The 23144-nt window shown below is 38.7% G+C and overlaps 1 protein-coding gene across 3 annotated transcripts in view; it reads right to left on the bottom strand.

Annotated features, from left to right (window-relative positions):
- The window catches only part of pcdh17 (protocadherin 17), a 55013-nt gene extending 35780 nt beyond the window's left edge, over positions 1-19233 (bottom strand). Inside the window, exons 1-3 of one of the 3 annotated variants that reach the window (XM_087793935.1) lie at positions 18617-19233; positions 15400-17988; positions 408-466 (exon numbers count right to left, since the gene is read on the bottom strand). In XM_087793935.1, coding sequence (XP_087650061.1) covers positions 408-466; positions 15400-17685 — 2345 coding nt within the window. In that variant the 5' untranslated portion in view covers positions 17686-17988; positions 18617-19233. Of the gene's footprint in view, positions 1-407; positions 467-15189; positions 17989-18616 lie in introns of all 3 variants that reach the window. The other 2 variants (XM_087793933.1, XM_087793932.1) reach the window with 2 other exon arrangements.
- Between the last annotated feature and the right edge of the window lie 3911 nt (positions 19234-23144).

Consider the following 23144-nt stretch of genomic DNA (forward strand, 5'->3'; position numbering starts at 1 on the left):
TTAAAATGGAATTTCCTTTTGGGGATTTTGTGTAAAGTATACCATGAGTAAAGCCTGTTAGAGGGCGAAGCACCTATGAGGTAGAATTGAGAACAGAGAGTGGTTATACTCAAAGAGAGTGATTCATGAAGCTTCATGAAGCTTGATGAAGTATTGTCCTAATTTTCAGAGCTCAGTAGGCCCCTCTGTTTTAAATTGATGTCATGTATTATCAGAATAGCTTTTCATAGAGAAAAAATGCATCTAGAGGGCCCGGATTTAAGTCAGTGCTTCATGAATCAATACTAGCTACTGGTTTATACTCAGGTCTGAAGTGACGTGGTCGATCATCAACAACCAATTACTGTCAACCCAGCAGCAGATGAGGCTTTAATCAATGTTGTGCCTCAACTTTAATTCTGACTTACCTTTGAACAAACTGCTGTCTGCTGCTCATGTAATTAGGCTCCGTCTGGAAATTGTCCGTCTGTGGAAGAAAGACACATAGCATTTACAAAGTGACACAAGATAAGATCACTCCAGTGTTTGCTATATTTATTTACCATATTGTATTTGGCAGCAATCTATCTAGAACACCCGGCGGGTGTCAGGACGGTTCACGATGTGACACAACAGATTGATTGACAGCTGATTATTGCATGTTTTTATTTATCCGATGGGGGGGGTGAAGAGTGGAGGGATGGAACCATGCAGGGTGTTATGGGAACGCAAATGTGTGGCTGATGATAGTGATGATAGCAGCATATATATATATAAAAATGTATACATATGTATATATACAGTATATATATATATAAGAAAGCTAAAATGTATTTGTCCTTCATACAGCCAAGGTGCTTCTCACCTTGACTAAAGAATACGTCAACCTTTCATAATTGCATACAGAGAGGTTTCAAATGACCACCTTCACAACTCAGGTGTTGGATTTGCCAAGCATGGAAACAAATGCCTTCAAGAGAAATAGCTTTCCTGTTGTTGGTTCATTCATCACGATAGCTCGAATAATCACTCCCTACCTATGAAGTGCACAGCTCTGTTCCCCCAAAATTGATGGCTGCGTAAATCCATGTTTAGTGAATAATGTTTTCTCGTGCCCGGATTTTTCACCAGCTCAGCTTGACTCACAGTCGATTGAGTATTTCAATGTCATCTGTTCACAGCAGTCGCCCAGTGTGATGAAAGGAACGCGTGAAGGTCAGAATGGCCACCTCAGTTCTTTGACCTTCCATGCTTCTCCCAAGACCTCATCACTACCTAAACAAAGCAGACAGCATCTGCTTTCTGTGTCCTAAACAATACACATAGGATCCGGCCGAACACTTGAGAAATCCCATGAAAAAAAAACGTTAGTTAATTATTTGGCATTGAAATGACAACTTTTCAAAAAAAAAAAAGACAGAGATGAAATCTGTAGAGTGAAAAATAATCTTTCAAGGGTTATAATAACTCAGGGATACATCCTTCAATTTATTTTCTGCCTTTGTCAGGATTGAAACAGATTTAAAAAAAAAGGTAAATAGAAAAAATGGTTGCCTTGAATTCCCGCACGCAAATTAATAAAAAACATATATTCTAATATTTGGAAAACATTGCAAAATAAATACTTCAAATTGAGTCATACAATTGTATTTATTTATTAAAGAAAAACATTTTGAGTCAGTAACTAGTCCAGGATACTCTGTGGTGATGCATATCTCCAACACTAAGGTAGACTCGATAAGTATCTGGATACACTGCCAGCAATACAATGATACGACGATGTGATGCGATACTAATCCATCCTGTTCACGATACGATCTATTGACTTAATTAAAAGATAATTGGGTTGGATATGTTGTCATTGGTTAAAGGGAGTTAAGGTTTGGAAATGTAATAGTCTAGATACAGTCAGCTTTCTTACCTTAAAAGAACAATTCTTATTTACTGGCTGTAAATATTGGAGGAATGTATCTACAGTTTGTTTTTTTCCCATGAATTATAACAAATAAATACATCATTTAGTAAGTTCAGGTCAAGCACTCAAATAACAATGGAATTATATTCCACTATGTAAAATGTAATCATTTTAAAACCCTTTTGAACTTCTTATAATATAAGCAATTAAACAATACTATGTACTTCACTGCATGAACTATTTAATGTGACTCAGTGTGCTGTTTTTCTTAAAAAATAGTTACTGATTTAATATACTGAATATATGTATATTTTAGTGCATGATGTTGTGCTGCGTTGATTTATTGAACAAGACTGACCTAAAGTAATTATCAGGGTAACAGCAATAAGGGTAGTATTATGGCTAATAACAATCGCAATAAATAAATAATGAATAGTTTACGATAAAAAAGGTTTTGTTTGTGTTTAAATATTTCTAGCCAAGGGCATGAGGGGATGTTTAAAGGGCCGGGCAGTCTTAAAATCGATCTTGATAACGCAATATATTTTGAGACTTATGTTGATACTTTTTTTTTTATTTTGCAGAGGCACCTTACATGCTTCTATAAACTCATTACTGCAAGTGAAACACAAAGTCTATTTTGAAGTAACATGGTTTCTAATCCACTTGCCCCCCTTCAGCAAGCCAATAAAAACAACATTAGGTCACATCATAGAAGCCTCTTTCCTGCCAATTAGAGTCCAGCCAGATCTCAGGCCCACATCTCTTCCTGTCTGTGCATATCGCCCAGCCATTGCACTCCGACGGACATCTTAACAATTAATGGATCGATACCAACAAGCATGGGCTCCTTTAGTTTGAGCCGGAGCGATTTAACGCTGCATACCAGCTAACATGGCAGGTAAACAGAAAGTTTTCACCATCTAGATTTAGAACTTTTGTATCATACAAAAACATCTACTATTCAATGAAATAAATTAAAACTTTGGATAAAAACTTGGTACAGTTATGATCTTCAAGGTTGAAAAAAGAGGACTTTCTGATGAAATAAGATGAATCTAGTTGACTCCAAAGGGCGTCATGTGTGAAGTAAAAAAGAACAATGCAGAGGTTTTCGGGGTCAACTTCCATTGGCAAGCTTTGACAGATGTTAGTTAAGTTGGCACGGTAGACACTTCACTTTGAAAACAAAGCCGGATTCAAATGCTGGGTTGCGTGAAGTCAGCGTTGGGAGCTCGCTGTGCTCAAGGATGTTCAACACTTTTTCAAGAGGGATGTAAAGACTGATTATGGCAATTGGAAAAATGAAAAAAATCCGAGTGTATGTGAGTGACATAACATTATCACATTTTTTTTTCTTCACAGGTGTGAATCAACCTGTTCTAACCCTATGATTAGCAGACGTGTACAGGAAATTGAATGGGTTCAGGATTATGTTTTTTGCTTGATTTTTGAAAGCAAATGTTCTTTTTCTTCATTAAATCTCTTTGACTTTTGTGCTTTTATATAACAGCGTTCTTTGAAACATGTGAAACTGCTGTACAGCCTAATATAACCTTTAATGAATCCAAATGGAAAATATTGATGAAAAGAATATATTAACAGCAAAAACTTGGTTTGAGATATATTAACTTGTAGAGTAACATTTCATTGGATTTAATAAGCATAATTTCTCAAATTTCCACTTGTACCATTGAGCAAATCTTTTCACTTATCACAAGCAAAAAACATTTTAAATGAATGTTTTTATTAAGTTAAACTCAATTATAATATGAATGGAGTTCTCAATGTATTAAGGCCTCATAGGCATTACATATAATCACATTTATTTGGCTTAAACTCTTTACTATAATGAGTTAAAATGTCAGACAGTCATATATTATATTTAAAAAGAAACTTGATAATAATTCATCCACTAACAAGTAATAATATAATGACACCCTTTTAGGTTTAAATATAGTCTCCTGGTTCCGTGTCTGTGTTTTATCCTCCGATGAAGGGTCTATGGTTTATTCCTACTGGAAAACTGTCAAAGTAGTTCAGCACCAGCCAAGTGGGAAGAGTTGGTAAAGATGAAACAGTGGAAATTGAGGTTAGAGGAAATAAAACTTGCCGGTGAAGGAAATGCAGGAAATGTAAAAAAAAAAAAAATCAAAGGGAGGGGGGGGGGGGGGATAGTCTGGAAAAGGGATAATAAAATTGAAAGACAATAAAAAAAAGGAGGCGAGTAAAACGGCGAGAAGATGATAAAGGAAGTAAAGGGCGGTGGCGCTCGACCATAATTAGACTGCATTGATTCTCTCCTGGCTGAGGAGCAATTGTAAGTGATCAAATCTAATTAGCCGCTCCTATATATCTTCCTGTAGATAACAGAGCAATCTGTCACTGGATTTAAGTGAACTTAGAAGCATCAGAGTCTTCTGCCTGTTTAACATCATCCACTAACTAATTATGATCCAAAACCAAGATTCGATTCAGGCAAAGACAAACATCGTTCATGTTTTTTTTTTAAGTCTCTATGGTCTTTCTAGATTGATTGCGGTGCCACCAGAACGGGCCTGTACACTTTATTTTTTTACTTTATAAATATAGGGTCATGGTTGTTTAGATGAGAGCTGATGAAAATGAGGAATCCCCAAAGGTGTGGAAAAGAGGATCAAATATATATTTTCCATCCGAGCGTTACAAATTCTTTCATTCATCCGGCAAAAGATCATTTCGACAGGGCCTCCTCAAATCAAATCATTGCAACATGTTTGAAAGTCAGTTTCGTATCTAATACTAAGTCCTATTTCTCTACAAGGTAATTCCCAACATGTGCGCTGACGCGTGCGGATCCTTTGAGTGCTGCTGGTTATTTTGTGAGCCGTGCAACACTTCTTTTTCTTTTTACAAACACTTTATGACTTTTGGACTCAAAAGATCATTTACACTCAAATTCTAGTGAAGAGTGTAAATTGTATGAAGCATGCTAAATCTAATGATGGGCTTAACCTAATCCGACATGGACAAAATGTCCCAGAAGCCTTATCTTTGCAAGTAATGGAGAATAAAATAAAAAAAATTGCCTAAAATAAGAGTATATATAACGACCGGTTGCCAGATGTGTGAAAATGTATTTTTGAGCTTGATATTCTTCAATGAGTCATTTCTTTATCCAACTGTACAACTCTGATCATAATTGTGACGGGCATACCCTTGGGTGAAGATTATTTTAAGCTGCCACACTTACAATATGATAACGTCCATGACCATCACAATTTCACCCACATGTTCTGGAAATAACCGTCGAATCGACTGCGACAAGTCTATCCATTATTTTTCAGTGTCGCTGGGGAGTGACAGCAAATCCAAGCAGGCAAATCTAACCCCACATTTCGGCTATAAAATTCATGAAAGTTTTATTATATGTACATGAAAATAAACTAAATTAATTAATTAAAGTGTAAAAAACGTATTTTTATTGAAAATAAAACTTACAAATGGTGGAAAAAGCTGAAATTGGACATATTGACATTTTCAAGGGGGTCTTTTGCCCCCCTCTTTATGCTTCCTTACAATTACATAAAGAACCACAAAAACTGGGGAAAATTTTTCCCATTTATCATCTGAATTTTATCAAAATTGGACATGTTAAAATTTTCATCTGGGGTCTTTATGCCCCCTTACAATTACCGAAAAGGGCAGAAAAAACTGGAAATATTTACTGTTTATCATTAAATAAACATGTGATAGATTTTGATCAAAATTTAACATGTTTCATTTTCATGGGTGTTTTCCCCATTTCATTTGACCCCTTTAAGTTGACCCGCACCCACAAATATTCACTGAAAGGTCAGTTCAGTTGTCAACACATTTTCAAGAAGTCTTTAAGACATTAAGAGACACAAAACTACCATTGTATACTAAATTCCTTAGAAAAGACTAAACAACAATACATAATGTGAAACATGCAACAGACCCATCATCATAACTGAATGAAAATAAAGAATTAATAATGATCTGTACTCACAATTTCCTACGGGAAAAATCCACAAATTTAAATTTTAACCACCAGAACTTGCTGCTGTGAGCATACATAATTAATTTTTCATCAATTTTCAACAGTTAAAATAGGACCCAAAGAGGCACAAATCAGTGGGAATAAAAAATTGCTGATATAATGCATTATTTATGCTGCTAAATAATATCATCAACTACAGCCCCTATCCTGTTTATGCAAAATAAACTACTGAAAAAGTGAATACAACTGGCAAAAGCCCAAAAAAATGATTTTCACATAAAAGCATAAGTAAAAAGTAAAGTATCTTAAACTATAAAAGCACATGAATAAACCAAAACGTGTCGAAGTGAGCGCATACATTTTATACTTCAGCCATTAACATGAAATGTAGTTGCACAGGATGCAGGGGAGGAAAAATGAGACGCTAGATTCTACATTTGGCACTAAAGAACAGATGAAAATAAAATTTCCCCTGAACATAAAATGAAATTGAAACCCATCCTGTGTGGGAATCACACAACCAGGGACAGCCATCAATACTCAACAGCACCAAATGAGGTGAGTAATCAGCACTCACGGGGGCTTCCAAATGTTTGATGGCACAGTCAAAAATGGAAAAAAATCATTTGAGCAAAGGTGTAATCGTCAAAGGAGTCGACTTAACTGCATTCTGCTGTTTATATCATACACTACAATTGAAGATGCGCCATAAAACAGTCATTTTATACATAAACTATGTTCGGTTTTCTAGCCTGTTTTGGTTGATTCGACAAATATCAGTAAAAGTTGTGCAAAAAGAGCCGATGTTTGAGTCTTTGTTGTCTTCACTAATGCCAAGTCAAAGATTTCTTTTTTTTTCTTCCCACCAGAGGTTTAATAACAAGTCTGAACATTTGTACTGTAAACACAATCCACATCCATGGCAGTTTAGCCCCCGAGGGGCAAAAGAGGCTTTTGGCAGATATATTTATTAATACACAAAAAAGACCTCTTACGCAGCAGTTTAAAATGCTTTCTAAAATGGCAATGTTGTTTTCCCTTAACACAGAGGAGCTGCTCTTGTGTAAAAACATCATTCCACAGGACGGTCACAATGGATATATTTATGACTTTGAACCATAGTAAGCAGATTTAAAATGTAACTATTTCTTTTCTTTTTACAAAAGAAACTTGTATCATTTGGACCTTTTACCAATTACACCTGTGACATTTTCTTCTGATCTTTATAGTCAGTAAATAAACTGTTATTTGGTATTATTATTTTGCTCTTGACATTGTGTGTCATGCAAGAAAAACTAACACGATTGGTTTTAATACAGTAAAAAGAAAATGTCTTTGTGTTTTCCTCTTTATGTTATATAAGTTTATTCAATAAATGACACTTCTAAAATCTCACATTGCAGGGACCTAAATGAAGTTACTATTATGTAAAAATATAATATTATATAATAATAATTGTTAAACAATATCAATAATAAATTGCTGTTTGTTTGGGAAAATATGTTTTTTTATGGCCAAAACTTTTGTAAGGGAGTAATACCACGGCGTCTCGTGGTGAGGCTCTTTATCTGTCCAACATTTTGACAGGTTTTTCATTGTAGGTATCATATAAAATCATTTGGGATCAGTTTGTATCCACTAGATTATTAGGCACCATCGATCTAAAGGAAACTGGAGGAGTGCATCTTATAGTCCGGTACACACATTGCTTTTAGTCTCAGAATTATTTGATAAAAGTGCTGTCAAAACAAAGAAATTGAATGCAATAAATACGTTTAAATACTCCGTTATTAAATTGAACAAAAGTCATTTTTCTTTATTAAATCCACCATAAATATCTTGTGCTCGTAATGTTATTCTTAGTGAAGATATATTGCTATTGTTGACCAAAAAATAATGACATCGTAAATTATGGAGGAATAGACATTCTGAGATCAAAGTATTTTATACATTTCCCTAAAGCCCAGAAGCAAGGCTCTACATAAATATAAACAAATACATGCCAGATTTGAATTCATGTGCATGCAGTCAGCAGCATGTGCTACGTCCACCTGGGTTCCCTTTTTTTTCCTGCTCTTTCACAGCAGAAAAGCAGATGGACTACATCTTGCCTGGGTTCAAGGTGACCTATCTATATGCGTCGGGTCAGTGGCGATGTGGTATGCGGCAGCAGTAACAGCGGGACATGATTGGAAAGCAAGTTGTGTCGGGTGTTCTTTCTCAAAAAAAAAAAAAAAAAAGAGTCAGAAAAGGATGAAGCTCTTGTTGAGGTGAGTCTCTTTTAAGTGTATCTACGATGTATTAAGGATCCGTCACTCCGGCTCCGGCATTAATCAGCTCGCGCTCAGAAGAAACAATCACACATAATCTCGGGCTCTAAACCCTGCTGACCTTCTCTTGAAATTCAGAGATAACCCCCATCCCTCGCGCTTGAAGCGCTACTCATTTGCCGACACGTACAAGTGCGGGCTCAATTCTAAGGTAATTTTTTTTTTCTTTTTCCCCTCCCTCCCTCCCTCCTTCCCACACCGGCCTGATTTGTTCTTCTCCCAGCAGCACCCATGTCTCTAGACCGAGGGAGTGCATTGACTCAGCGTGTCAAAGTGACCTCAAAGAGGACACATTTCACACGGCGAATATGAATAGGAGCGGGGAAGGACGGAGATGTGCGAGGCAGTATACATGGGCTCCATTCATCATGGAGTTTATAAATAGCAAGATCTGCTCAGAGTTATCACTGAGCCGATGCTTCCAATCGTGGTACTTCATTTATTAAGACTGCGCGGATCAATATGGCAGACATACACACTCTGCGCTGTTGACAAGATAATCTTATCATTATGAATTTGGCTTGGTTCATCAGCGACGTGAGGAATTGCGGGGCTTATCCGGGTTGACAAGTGCAGTGGGAAATAAAAGAGACGCCACTGGAAAAAAAAAAAAAGAAAAAAGTTGGACCTAATGCAAGTTTATACTGATATTTACATCAGATAAAACAGAAGGTTTGTGCCACGATTATAAGAAAATCAATCTGAAATTCAACCTGACTATTAGGAAGCTCAAATACCATTAAGACACACAACACATTAGGTGAAAACAGATCAAACCAGACATACATTGTGTTTTCACAAGCCATTAGCCCTCACAGCGACACAAACAAACAACCAAAAAAAAATCAAAAAATGTTCCGACAACAAAACCTGTTCTTCCACTACAAAGTAAAGCATTTATTTTGACAATAACTTCTGAGACAGTGGACCGCTCTGTTGTCACAACCATATGACTACAACCGAAAACACACACTGGCTGTCAATTCCCTTCAGCGACAGACAAAAGCTGGAGACACAGGAGTCACATTTCAAACGGTGCTACAGATTCGTTCAGGGACTAGAAGTCTGTGAAGTTTAGGTCCGACTTAACAAACACATAACGGAGTGATCAAAAGGAATTGTTGTAGATACTTGTCGACATCTACATTCAGTTTATCCTTTCGCTTGTACATTCTTAAGTTTTAGTCAAATACAACAAGAAATCATTTTTTATTCACCCGTATTACAAGGTGCTTGTCTTTCTCTGGACTCGCAGATAGAGATGTTGTTGGATTTAAATCCATGTTTTGAAAGGAGATGCAAAGTATATGTAAATTCCGCACGCACTCGCCCACATTCGAACGTGGCTGCACTGAGTTGATTGAGTCCTGTCAGTCTTTTTGACATTTGATCAACCAAGGCGGTAAGTGGAACATGCAAACATGTCAGTGGACTCATACATAAATACAATATTCGTGCAGGCTTTTCCCTGATTTTCTGGGACACCTGTGTTTTTGATCTTTACTTAGATATTGTGATGGGATATAGATCAATAAAGATGAAAGAATGAAAAGATTACTGCCCTTATGTCATCACCCCTACCGACAACTTTCTCAGAGATCAGAGCCAAAGACGGTACATGAAGAAATGAATGTATCATTTCTTGGTACTAATGAGAAGGATGGCGATAAGACAGACTCATAATTCATTCCTGGAGCTGCGTGTTGTCTCTATAGTACATACCTAGGGGGCAAAGTGAGGGAAGCGATGGCAAAAATAAAAGCTCTCCGAGGTTGGACGGGAGCCAGGACGCAGCAGCACAAGATCCACTTTGTTTGACTTTGAGGGTGTTTGATTTACAGCTCAAAGACTCAGCTGCAGCCATTTGAAAGAGTAAATCGCACCGGCATGTATGTCTCCATATGTGCCTCTCAATGTATATCACGGTCATGGTGTTCTAATCTATACTGTTCCTTTGCTTCTGCACCAGCACCCTGCTGCCAGTTAAGTTAATCCTTAAGAACCGGCGAGGGATCTAAGAACCCTCGGGGGGCAGGCGGCCCCTACAGGGGAGCCCATTCCAATCTAAGAGAACCAGCGATGCTGGTGCTTTAGAACGCGACTGGGGTTTTCATTCATGTACGAACGCATGTGCTCATAAACAACAACACACAAACTCTGATGCCTTTCATATCTGCCATATTGAAGCTTATGTGGCCTTTTCTTTTGTAGATGCCGTGTTTGCTAATGGTGGGGGAGTTGCCAGCAACACGGTGAAAGCTTTTATGAAAAAACACACACACAAAAAAAAGAGAATGACCAGGTTTTTTTTTCAGACATCAGTTTTTGTCCTTAGTTTTTGAATAGTATGAGATGATAAAAGAAAGTAGGACAACACAATCATCATGCAACAAGCACACAGATGGATTGTGTGTAGGCGTGAACTTGCGTTCGACGGATACTGTACGGGTAACTCGCAATGTCAGCACTATCACACGATCAAAAGACGTACACACAAGAGTATGGATACCTAGTGACGCATGTCTTTGTCTTGCTGTAAAGTAAAGCACTGCCACAAATGTCAACCAGCATCTAATCAAAGAATGTAATGAAGGTCTTTTAGTCTTTCCTTGGTACTATTGTGTGTTCCTGATGACATGTATTGACTAGATTTATTATTTACTGCAAACATAAGGTCTAATAATGGATGTGTAAACAGTACTTTATCATTGTGTATACACCTTTGAGCTTAACTTATTCCACTGCAAGCAGATCCAATTTTATCCAACACACAACTCAGACTCAAAAAAAAAAACACACTTTTTCCTCTTCGTTCCGTTTACAGTGATTTACAACCGAGCGCTCATGGGCCGAGGCTACCATACTGGAACCTTTGTCTGCTCTTTAACGCCAAAAGGAATTCCAGTCAAGAGGGGGAAAAATGAATCGTTGACTTCCTCTAAATACCAGCGCTCACTCTTAATATCGTGTCCATGTCATCTCTGACAAGGCTGCTACGTTTCCTTTCCGAGATGATTTCATTAATGCAGTCAATCTTTTGGGTATCTTGGAGGTCAACTCATGTTTCCGTTTCCTGTCTCTATCTTCATTCTCGCAACACAAAGAATGTCTTTGTTCCCCCCTTAAATTTTCAGGTCAGGATGTCTGTTTAAAATAATGAGATTACACAGAACTGACAGAACAATGTCTCCTCATAAAACAGCACCAGCTGGCCGGATGAAATAGAGGAACAGTGTTTCCGTTATTTAGTGCTTCTTTCCAAAAGGAAATCTTCTAAAATGTAAGATTGTCTTGTCTGTTTGAGATACACACAAGGAGTTAAGGAATGAAAGCCTGGCTTACAGTTATGCAACCACAGATAAACAAATATAAATATATGTATTGCGTTGTTTAACTGAAGATAAACTGTTTTACAGTCTGCTGCTGTGAGTCCGGTTATTCATGAGTTCCTCGTATAAAATTCCGACTGTACAATATTGTTATTGTCTTTCCTCCTTTTTTCATCAAGGAGGAAAATGTAGATGATTATCCTGACATGTTTTGCATCCCCCTAATTTGTTAAACAACGTGATTTATTAATGGAGGAGGATGCAAATAGAGCTGCTGCTTTGTTCCGTGCGTTACGCAGAATCTCTGGCTTCATAAGCCACACTGACATGCATTAAAACAAACGCCCTCGAAAACTTGAACACCAAAATAAGAAAGTAATGAGAGGCAATAAACACCTCCGAACCCTACGCTGTGATTTGGTTATCTGGATAAACACAATTTCCAGTTATTTGAAGAAAAAAAAAGGAAAAATAGGTTTAGAATCCACTTTGTACATTCTATGTTATTAACAATAACAAATGGTCTTTTACAAAAGACTTGCCTCAGTATTACAGTGCAGAAAGAGAAAGAGAGTTAACTAATACAAGCATCATTGTTCTTTCTAGTTCTACTGTCTAGTTCATTTTTTAATGTTAGTTTTTGATATTAAATATTGCCTTTGTGTGTCTTACATTTAATGGAAACTGGGCACAAAGTCTAGTCTAGAAAACTTACAAGACATGGACCATAACTCTAAATACATTGATTATTATCCAAAACAACATTCTATTAACACACAAGGAAACACAAAAGGTCATAACACATTTGTGAAACTAACTATTTCTATAACAGGGGCATGTTAATGAACTCCAATGGGGGGTTGGTGAACTTGTAAAATGTTCATAATGGGCCAAAACAACAGATAAAATTGTTTCATTTACCAGTACGCTATATTACAAGTCTCACTTTTCAGTTATTTTAAATACATTTTATGTTAGTGAGAACACCTGATTGTAGTGAGACTAAGAGTCCATGAAGTGGTCTGATCAAAAAGTAATTAAGCTCTTAAAAAACAACACTATCTTATGATTTTGATGTAAAAGAAAAGCGTTTCACAGAATAGTTTCCATGGTCGTTTGTCAGTGTGATATTCCAAGTGTTTAATTGTCATCAGGGAGTAAAGGCATGTGAGTAAAATAATGCTCACCAGATTTTACTCATAATTACTCATATAAGAATTTGAACTTTGATGTGTAGAGATACTATTTTTGGTGTAGAATTAGAGAAAAAAAAGGAAAACACAAACTTGATATGGAACCATCTTGGGTCTCCTGTCAATTCAGAGTTATGGTGAGATTAATTTTTTATGATCTTAATGTTTGTTTTTGCAGGTTAAGCCATTTAATTTATTTTTTATCTGTAGGTTAATCTGTGAAAACTAATGCCTTCATTAAAACAGTCTGTGGTGCAAAAAAAAGTTGGGAACTGCTTGTTTAGATCAAAAGAATTTTGAAAAATATATATTAACTTGAAAACTCTGATAAATGTATGGTTTCACTATTTTATTTCTTATTGTCGTGTATCTGGTTTTGACAACTCAAATTTCAACATGGAAATTGGACAAATACATTAAACAACTAGTCAGAATACGGTGTCTTTAACACACCACGGGGAGTCTTTTAAATCCGCTCTTCTGGAGCGCCGCGGAGATTCCTAGCATATTGGTTTTAACCTTTATTCCATCTTAAGTAATTCCCCTTAACGCTTTAAGCAGAATTAGGCATCATTACGCATCACCCATCTCCTTAGCCCACCAATTCTTCCTTGGAATGAAATGAAGCTCTCCAGCGGGCCAAGCCCTCACACTGTGGTGACAATGATAAGGCCGGCAGTGCTCAACTGATGTGTTTCGTAAAATTACTCTCCACCATCTAGAGACAGAATCCCGGGCCTGTCAACCAGTGCGCAGCATCATTAGACACCAGCAGCAGTTTGAAGAGAGCCTTGGACGTCCACTGTGTCACAGCAGGTCCGCATGCTACACATGGAGACAACCGCAATGACGTTCCCTTGTGTAACTGACTGCTTTATTCTGGTTTATCCTCTTTATTTATATTTCCTATTTAAACTCTCTCCTCCCTTGGCAACTGTAGTGACAGATGGGCTGAACGGCCTTGGAATCGATGGAAGGAGAATTTTGCCTTTGTTTCTTGACATATTTCCCATAGCCTCCTCTCCTCTGACTCGAGTTACTTACTGTCCACGCGGAGGGAGAGACGAGGACGGCGCAACGGGGAGAAAGAAAAGTGATACGCTTCTGTACAGCTTCTGAAGAAACTTAATGCCTCAGGCCATCTCCGCGTTCACGGGTGCCTTTTGAATAATACAACAGAGCACCCAACCTGCTCCACGCTTCCTGGGGACCCTCTGTAAACAAGGCACCGAAGTGTGTTTCCTGTTCGCTTTGACGTCCCGACAGAAGGGCGAAAAGGGATCTCGAATAATAGTCATTTTTATTCTAAACGCATAGAGTAACAATTACTGTGTCCCTTTGATGATCAAGCCCTCACTCCTCACGCTGACCCTTGCCCCCGTACAGACGGCTAGTTATATAGGCACGACTAAGCCTGCAATTGGGAACAGACATTGGCCTTCCTCCCTGGTGGGAGCATGTCACATCTGATCATAGTCTTCGTCACAATCATGTCCAACTCACACAGTGGGAGAGAAAGGACAGCAGACAGCCAAACCGAAGGAATAACAGTAGCAGTCAATCAGGAGCACGGAGCGGAAGAAAATGTCAATTTCTACGACAACTTTTCATAATTTTCGGATGGATGAACAACAGGGTCAAAAGTATGAGGGTCGGCTATTGCCCGCTGCCCACAGGGGTACAATACCACTGTTTTAAGTATGCCTTAATCCTCGTCTGACACGACAGACTTTTAATGGGCTTAAAACCAAAGACACACAGAAGTTATCACTTTAGAGGCTTAAGCTCTCAAGTACTCCTGACAAAGACTAGCAAAGTAGCCGTGACAATACCTACAATCTGATTAAGCGCAGGAATTACAGTCTCCATATGAAACCACAAAGTATGACATTAGGTCATGAACAGAGTCAACAGATTTGACAAGCTTCACCTTTACTGTGGACCGATGCATACGTAAGCCAAAGCAGTTGATCTAATGAGGCGAGTGATTCGTTCGGTTTCTACTTTAGATTAGGAAACACATATTGTCCATTAATACAACAATCCTTCTGTTAATAATTGGTAAATATACAGTGAAAAATTAGTAACCATTCCAGTGAAGAATATGAACTTACTTTATAGGGATTAATTACTGCCGCTAAACGTATATTTAAATGGTAATTTGTTAATGGTTCATATGTGTTCCATCCAACCTAAAGTTTTACCGTTAATTAATGGGTTTCTTAACTCTTCGTTGGTGTTAAATATTCATGAGGAGTCACAGCGTGCACCCTAGCAGCTTGTATTCCGGTGTCACTCTGATACCCGGAGTAATTTATCTTTAATTATACGAACCGAGCGACTTGTTGTTTTCAAAGGGGACGTCTGTGAACTTTAGAGGTCGGGGGGGTGGGGGGAGTGAAATGGTGGCAGTGAACGAGAAGAGTGCAATTTCTCTTACCTGTATGATGGACATGCGGTTAGTAGGTGTGTCTGTGGTGCTGGTGACTGGCCCTGTGAAGCTGGTGTGGCATCCCACGTGGCCTTGGGGCACGCTGAGGTTATTGGTAGTGGGCTTAAGATACATGACCTCTGATCTTGGTGAGCTGAGTGGCAGACGTGTCTGGTAGTCAAAGTACATGGGAGAGGTGGCCAAGGAAGGACTGCTTACCACATTCATCACATTCATGGCATCCCGCTCCTCCACCTCGCTCTGCACCAGCATGATATCGTTCTTGTTTATCTTCTTCTTCTTTCCTTTCCCCAGTTGAGGGTGCGAGTATTCAGCGATTCGACAGTTGTACGTTCGTATCTCCTTGTTTTCTCGCTTGCACTTAATTGCTATGGTCACCATGGCAGCCAGGAGCATGATGGATATTATACTGAGTGTCACAATGAGCGGCAGAGACATGTCCCAGTTATGATTGTCATCTACGTGTAACAATCCATCAACAGGGTGTCCGTTGGATGCTTTGACGATGAGCCTGGCGGCAGCGGTGAGAGTCGGCTTCCCGTGGTCGGAGACGCGGATTATCAGCTCGACCATGGGATTCACGGTCTCCCAAAACGGGTGGGTTGTGCGCACCTCCCCAGTAATTGGATCTATATTAAAAAGACGCTCCTCGTTTCCATCGGAGATCTCATAGGTGAGTCTCCCACTCTCCCCGTAGTCGTTATCCACAGCCCGGACCGTCGTGATGATGTAGCCGACACCCACATTGCGTGGCACGTGGATTTCAGCCGTGTCGTTCTGGAGCAGTGGCAGGACGATGACCGGGATGTTGTCGTTGACGTCCAGGACGCTGATCCGTACCGTGGAATTGTTCTCCAGGTGTGGCGATCCCCCGTCCCTCGCCAGGACTTTGAAGTCGAAATACTTGATTTGTTCATAGTTGAAGGATCTCACGGCGTAAATGGCTCCGTTGGCAGCGTTGACGTTGACGTAAGTGTTGACGTCGCCACCGCTCACGTTGGAATTTACGATGCTGTAGAACACGGTGCCGTTCTGGCCAAGATCTGTATCGTGGGCCAAAACGGAACCGAGATATTCCCCTGGGATGTTGTTTTCTGGAATCTGAAGAAGGTAAACCGACTTGGTGAAGCGAGGAGCGTTGTCATTCTCGTCCAATATTTTCACGGTGAACGACTTCGTGGAGTTCAGAGGAGGAGTGCCGTTGTCTTTTGCCACTATTGTGACATTGTACTCATCTTGAACCTCTCTGTCGAGTGGCCTGTCAGTAACCACAGTATAAAAGTTATCATAGTTCTCCTCGAGTTTAAAAGGGACATTACCCAGCACTCTGCACTGAAGCTGTCCATTCCTGCCAGAGTCCTTGTCAGTGACACGGACCAGAGCAATAACAGTGCCTGGAGGTGCTGCTTCACTGATGGCTCCCTGTCTGACGGACACAAAGCCTATCGACGGCCAGTTATCATTCCTGTCAAGCACTTTAACGGTGACTTTACAATGACCCGGGATTGGATTCGGACCCAGATCTTTTGCCTGGACGTCAATCTCTATCACGGGGCTCTCTTCATAGTCAATTTCACCCTGGATCTTTATGATACCGGTTCTTGAATCTATGGAGAAAAGCTCTCTGATTCTCTCCGGGGCGTAGCCGCTGAAGGAATAGACCACCTGTCCGTTATTACCTTCATCAGGATCGGTGGCGTTTAAATCAATTAAGACTTTACCAGGAGGGGAATTTTCTGGGATTTCAACGACATATGAGGGCTGATCAAAGATGGGGCTGTTGTCATTAGAATCAATGACTTTCACATTTATCTGCATGGTACCTGACCGGGGATATTCACCACCATCAGTGGCTGACAAAATAAGAGTGTGATGGCTTCTTTCCTCCCGGTCCAACGGTCTTTGAATGACCAATTCGGGGAATTTTGTCCCGTCCCCACGGGACTTTACTTCTAAAGAAAAAAGATTGTAATCATCGCGTGTTATTTGATAGGTTTTTAAGCCGTTCTCCCCAGCGTCAGGGTCGTGGGCACTGGTCAGGGGAAAGCGAGTGCCTGGCACAGCATTTTCCGAAATATCGATGTCAATCTGTTCTGACGGAAAGGCAGGAGAGTTGTCGTTAATGTCTTGGATATCTATCTTGATCATACAGATCTCCTTGTCGTTGGCAAACACTTCCATTGAGAGCTGGCACTTGGGGTTCCTCTTGCACAGCGTTTCTCTGTCGATTCGCTGCTTCGTGTAGAGTAGTCCGCTTTGGGGGTCCACGTCGATGAGATGAGGTGCTGAATTTTCCAGAACTCTGAAGTTGGCTTTCTTGCCCTGTCCGCCTTGACCAGTTTGTTCCAGTCCAATCCTCGCATCTTTGGCTATGTTTCCAATCACAGTTCCTGGTCCCTGTTCCTCGGGGACGGAGTAATTCAGATTCTTCAATGTCAGGGCTTGAGCCCATAACAGGAGGAAAAAGAAAATAGAAAGATACATCCCCACTCAGTACGAAAAAAAAAAAAAAAGAATCAAAGTATGTTGTGGTTACGCTTTTCTTGACCCGTTGATAACGTGTCTGGATTTGGTATTCCCGTTAATAAGATTGCAACGCAGAGTTCTGTTCATCGTGTGTGATCTTGTCATTTGTCTTGTATAGATTTCTCCCCGCTGTGTCTCTTCCAGCAAGTCGGTGATGCTGAACGCCTAATTTATATTCAACTGAGCACCTATCTCATCTTGGCAATAATCTCCATCCGCTCTCCAAACAGAAAAATCATTGTGAGTGTCCGCCGTAGTCACCTATGAACAGATAACAGACAGATATGTATGCGTTATTGCGTGAAATCATTGCCGGTACAAAAAAAACATTCCAAGCAACACTTCCTGTCACTCTGCCAGAAGGAATATCAGATCCACCGCTGAGCCAAAATGAAACAGGGCTCATGTGTAATTCATCTCAGCAATTATGGGGGATGCTTGTCAATTACTTAACCTTGGGAAGACGCTCAGCAGTGCCCGGCTGTATTCTATTTCACTCTTAGTGACTATTTAAATTCCTTTATTTAGAAAAAAAGAAAAAAAAGCTTCAGTTTTTAAGGGTTAAACATGTAAAAAGGTGAACTTTAATAACATGACAGCAACTGACTGCCTATTGTGACGGCTAGTTGAATAAGAGTGTATGGAAATGAGCCTCTTACACGCATTAACAAATCCGCATAATCCGGATATTTAAAATGAGATTTATCAAAAAAAAAAAAAAAATCAGAAAAATGAGCTGCCAACATCTCGGCAACAGCCGTGTAATTCTCCCCCTCTGATGCTCTCTCTTCTCTCTCTCTCTCTCTCCATTCTTTCACTCCCCACTTCCATGAAAAGCTGTTGCATGTATGCACAAGAGGTGAGTGTCAGGAAATAAACGAAAACTTACATTAATATCCGCTCCTAGAAGTCGACATGCTGGAAGGAAATCCACATTTGCCCGGTGTTTGCCGAGTTCTTTTTGGTGTGTGTGTGTGTGAGAGCCTTTGGAATTCTCTCAGGCTACAGTTGCAGCGATGGAAATGGACAAAAAAAAAGAAAAAAAAGAAAGTATGACTGTAATGTCAATGAAGTCCTGTCTCTCGATTAGGATGCAGAGGCTCGTCTTCCGCCCGCAGTGAGTCACCGTGAGCCGCTTCTTCTCTTTTTTTTCTTCTTTTATTTCATCAAAAGAAATCCCGATGTATAAGGAGAAATAAATTAAAAAATAAATAAATCCTGCTCAGCGCGTCATCTCATGTCCAGAAGTGCCGCGGAGTGACCTCTTCTCGTTTCTGGCATTTTTGTCCTTGAAAGTACATCTGACAGCTGCTTCTTTTTCTTTAAAAAAAAAAGAGAGAGAAAAAATAAACGTCGTCGCAACCAAATAAAGAAGATGACACTTAGTTGGATGAGAAAAAAAAAACTAGCCCAGTGTTAAAGTCCCCTCTGTTTGTGTTTCCAGCCCCTGAGTGCGACGAGCGCTTCCTCTCACTGACTGAACTCTGGACACCGCATGGTGCATTAAACATTGTCGCTTCTCCTCCGGCAGCCAATGGGTTTGAAGAGGTGGGCTTCAGGAGGAGGGATTCAAACCGAGGCAGCCGCCGGAGCAGACTACAAATGACGGGTGGATCTCGCACATCCACCGGTGGCGCATCTGTTATTTTTCAAATATCACACTTCATTGTTGTTTTGTGGACCCCTCTCTCTCTCTCACACACACACACACACACATGCGCGCACGACAGGATGCTGGCCAGGAAAGGAAGACGCCGTTGTTTTTTTTTGTTTAAAAAAAAAAAAAAGTCGTTTGATTTGTAGGGAGGTAGAGAAGCAACAAAGAGGCTGGAGTTGAATAGGAATTTCTTTTTTTGGGTGGTCGAATACTCTTTATTTTTTTCCGACGCTGTGCTTTGAAAACGACCATGTCCTGAGGCTTTTGATAAAGTTTGAGTTCATTATGGAGAAAAAACAAGTATTTCCTAGTGGGTTTTAAAAAAAAAAAAAAATAATAATTGAACAGATTTCAATTATTATAATAAAGCCGTTGTGTGTGGACCATTTTAATAGCTGAGAAATGTGTTTAAAAGTAGAAAGAACTTGTGGCTCGTGGGCCATTTATGGACCATAACATGATATTCTGCAGCCCTCCATTTATTGCCAAAGTGTGTGCAGGCATTATATTTAATTGCAGATGCCTAAAGTAAGTAAGTCATTTGTATTTATATAGTGCTTTTTGTAGACCAGGGTCACAAAGCGCTTAAGCAATCAGAAACGTACTCAAAAAAGATATACTAAAAAGATCAAGATAACACAGAGAAAAAAACGGGTGTCCCAGAAAATCAGGGAAAAGCCTGCACGAATAAGAAAGTCTTGTTTTTTGAAGGAGTCAGTTGATCCATCAAACACAGAGAGAAATTATCTGTACACTATTATCTCAACAGTATGTGTCTGTACGAAACTCTCTTCTCATTGAAATATTTACATTAAAAAAACATGCATAAGCCCCGCCCACTGACAACGCTGAAATCTAGTTTACCATAACCACGCCCACTTTGCTGGGATTGGTCAAGTTACATGTGAGTAAGTAAGTTGGGTTTAAGTAGTTACACTTCAAGAAATGAGGATTAATACTTCACATTTTGTTTTTATATAGCTTTGATAACATAGTTAAGATGGAACATCTAAATGTTTAGCAATTCACACAGAAATCCATAAAAATTGAAAAAGATGTGAATTTGTCAAAAGTTTAGCCTGTGATCCAGTCTCGCATAGATGAATACTCACACAAGTATCGACCTCTGGTGGCCAGTTTTTGTTTAAGAACTCAGATTTACAGCGTAATAAAACATCATGCGCGTGTCAGTATCATTGTAAATATTAATACTGTCAATTCTTGAAAGTCTCACGTAGAATTAGCCACGCACATACTGTTTTTTTTTTTGTTTTTTTATTTAAATCATACATTTTTTTTCAAAATCATTACCTAAACAAAATAGCATTTGAAATAAATAATGTAATGTTATTTTGGACATACAATTATGATATACTTCTATTATTATCTTTTGCCTAAAACTATGTAATGCTTAAAAACTTACAGGAGCCAAGGTCTCAAACAGTCAAGTTTCTATTCATTTAATGTAATTATTTTTTTTAATGTGCAAAGTCGCGGGGCCACATGCAGCCCTCTGTCTGTATTGATGAGGTCGGAGTAGGGTTTTTTCATGTCGGTTATATATATTTTGTGTTCATTCTCTGAAGTTTTTCCATCCTATTTTTAGTTCTTTTTTAGTACTTTTTATGACTTTGTTCCCCTCACAACGATCACTGTGAATATTAATTTACCCCCCCTGATGATTATTAGAACTAGAACTGGTACTAGTTGTATTTATTGTTGTTTTTTTGTTTGTTTTTTACACCAGAACACTGTAAGGATTACATTTGTGTTGTAAAGTGGAGCAAAGTTTAAATTAAATATTGGATTCACTATCTTTACTTGAAAATAACAACAACAAATAATGGTCAAATAAACCTCTACTGTACCTTAAATCTGATTTGCTTGTCGATGTATTCAAAGATCGTATTATTGATGAATATGTTCTGTAACAATTTATGAATGATTAACACCGTAAAGCCAACATTTCCTGAAAAAATTCAAAATTACAAGTGTGTGCTAATGCTCAGCATCTGTTATCCTCCCCGCCGATCCTAGAATGGCAGCCTGGAATGGAAGATGACGTTGGTAACATTGATATTTTACAGTCCTCATTCTAAAAGCATCAATGGATTGTCCAGGATCTATAAAGTATAACTTTTACAGTGAATGCCTTCATCTGTTGTAACCAGGTACACCACATTCCTTGTGAGTCAACTTTCATTCACATAATCATTTTACTGCACCTCATATTTTACATTTCAACGCCATAGTATGGTACATGTTATTCACCAATAAGTAGAAGAAAACAACCTCCTTTTCTACTGGTAAAACTTACAGCTAGTTCTTCCCGACTGACCCCGATAGACAAACAACATTAAATAAAGTCCTTTGAAAATGTGATGTTGTACAGTTATCATCATCGAACTATCATATTGGTAATGGATGTTTTATGTCTCAGTTGTTCAAGTGTGTGACGGTGATGAAACTTCCAGACTGCTCTCTCTTATTTATGTTTTCCATGGATGTTCACGGGATGCAATTTTTCTGAATAGACATGATTTCAATAGAACTGATTATTTGTCCTATTCAAAATGACAATGAACATATAAGTGCAGCTGTAACGCTGCAACACTCGGATAATCATGGCTATTATTTTTGAAAAAGGAGGAAAATATTGCAGTTAAAGGGACAAACAACACATTATGGAAATAGTTTTTTATATCAAACAGTTAATCAGATGCGAAAACATTGATAAATGATTCCGTCTGAAGCTTCATGAAACAGTGTCATGTTGTTGAGTGGTAAGTGGTTATAATGATGTGATGTTTCTTTAGAACAGTTGTTTAAAACAAAGGGATATAGAGCAGAGACCGCCATCTAGTGGACTCAATACTGACACTGCTTCATGAAGCTTCATCACAAGTAAAAAAGATCATGAGTTTAATGAAAATGCCTAAAAGTGAAGATTAATGAACACTAGAAATGCTTGTCTCTGACCATCTATGAGGAGGTTCTCTATTTTAACAAGAATATGACAAGAGAAATAAAAAGTTTATATTTTAAACTCCTAAAAAGAGGCTCTTGCAAAAATGTTCTAAACAGTCCGTTGACTGCTCCCTGGATATGGAAACATCCTCCCAAGATAATAAAATGAATAAACTTCTGATGCAGGACTCCTGTACTTCATGAACACAATCGTTGTTGTTCATAATCAAATAAGAGTAAATCAAATCAGAGTTAATTGAATTTCAAATTAACCATTCCGTGGCACAACACGTCTCTGTTTAAACGAAACAAAGCATTCTGGGAAAACATGATCAGTGACCGTCATTTATGTTGGATTCTGTTCAGCCCAGGGAGGAAGTAGAAGAGTACAGGAAATTCAGTTTGGGCTGTAGCATGTGTATTTGATAATGTAATCATGTATTTCTGATTTCTTTATTGTCGATGTATAACAAAATATATATAGAATAGTTTTTTATTTATCAGGTAAATGATACAACCGGAAACTTCTGCTCTTATGATTTTTATAGAATTTATAGTTCTGGGTTCAGCCGCATAGTGGGAGTTTAGATCAAGTGTCAAACTGAACCAAATCCCTAATTCATTAAATGGGCTCAAAAATCGATGTAGACTGAAGTTCATGTTGATATGGTGACCTTTAAACTAGTGATGGACTGATGAAGCTTCATGAAATAGTGTCATGTTGTTTAGAGGTCAGTAGGTGGCGCCATCAGTTAAAAAATTATGTGATATTTCATTAGAACGATTGTTCAAA

Source organism: Callionymus lyra, chromosome 6 (assembly GCF_982586985.1).
Source record: "Callionymus lyra chromosome 6, fCalLyr1.hap1.1, whole genome shotgun sequence".
Classification (NCBI taxonomy): Eukaryota; Metazoa; Chordata; class Actinopteri; order Syngnathiformes; family Callionymidae; genus Callionymus; species Callionymus lyra.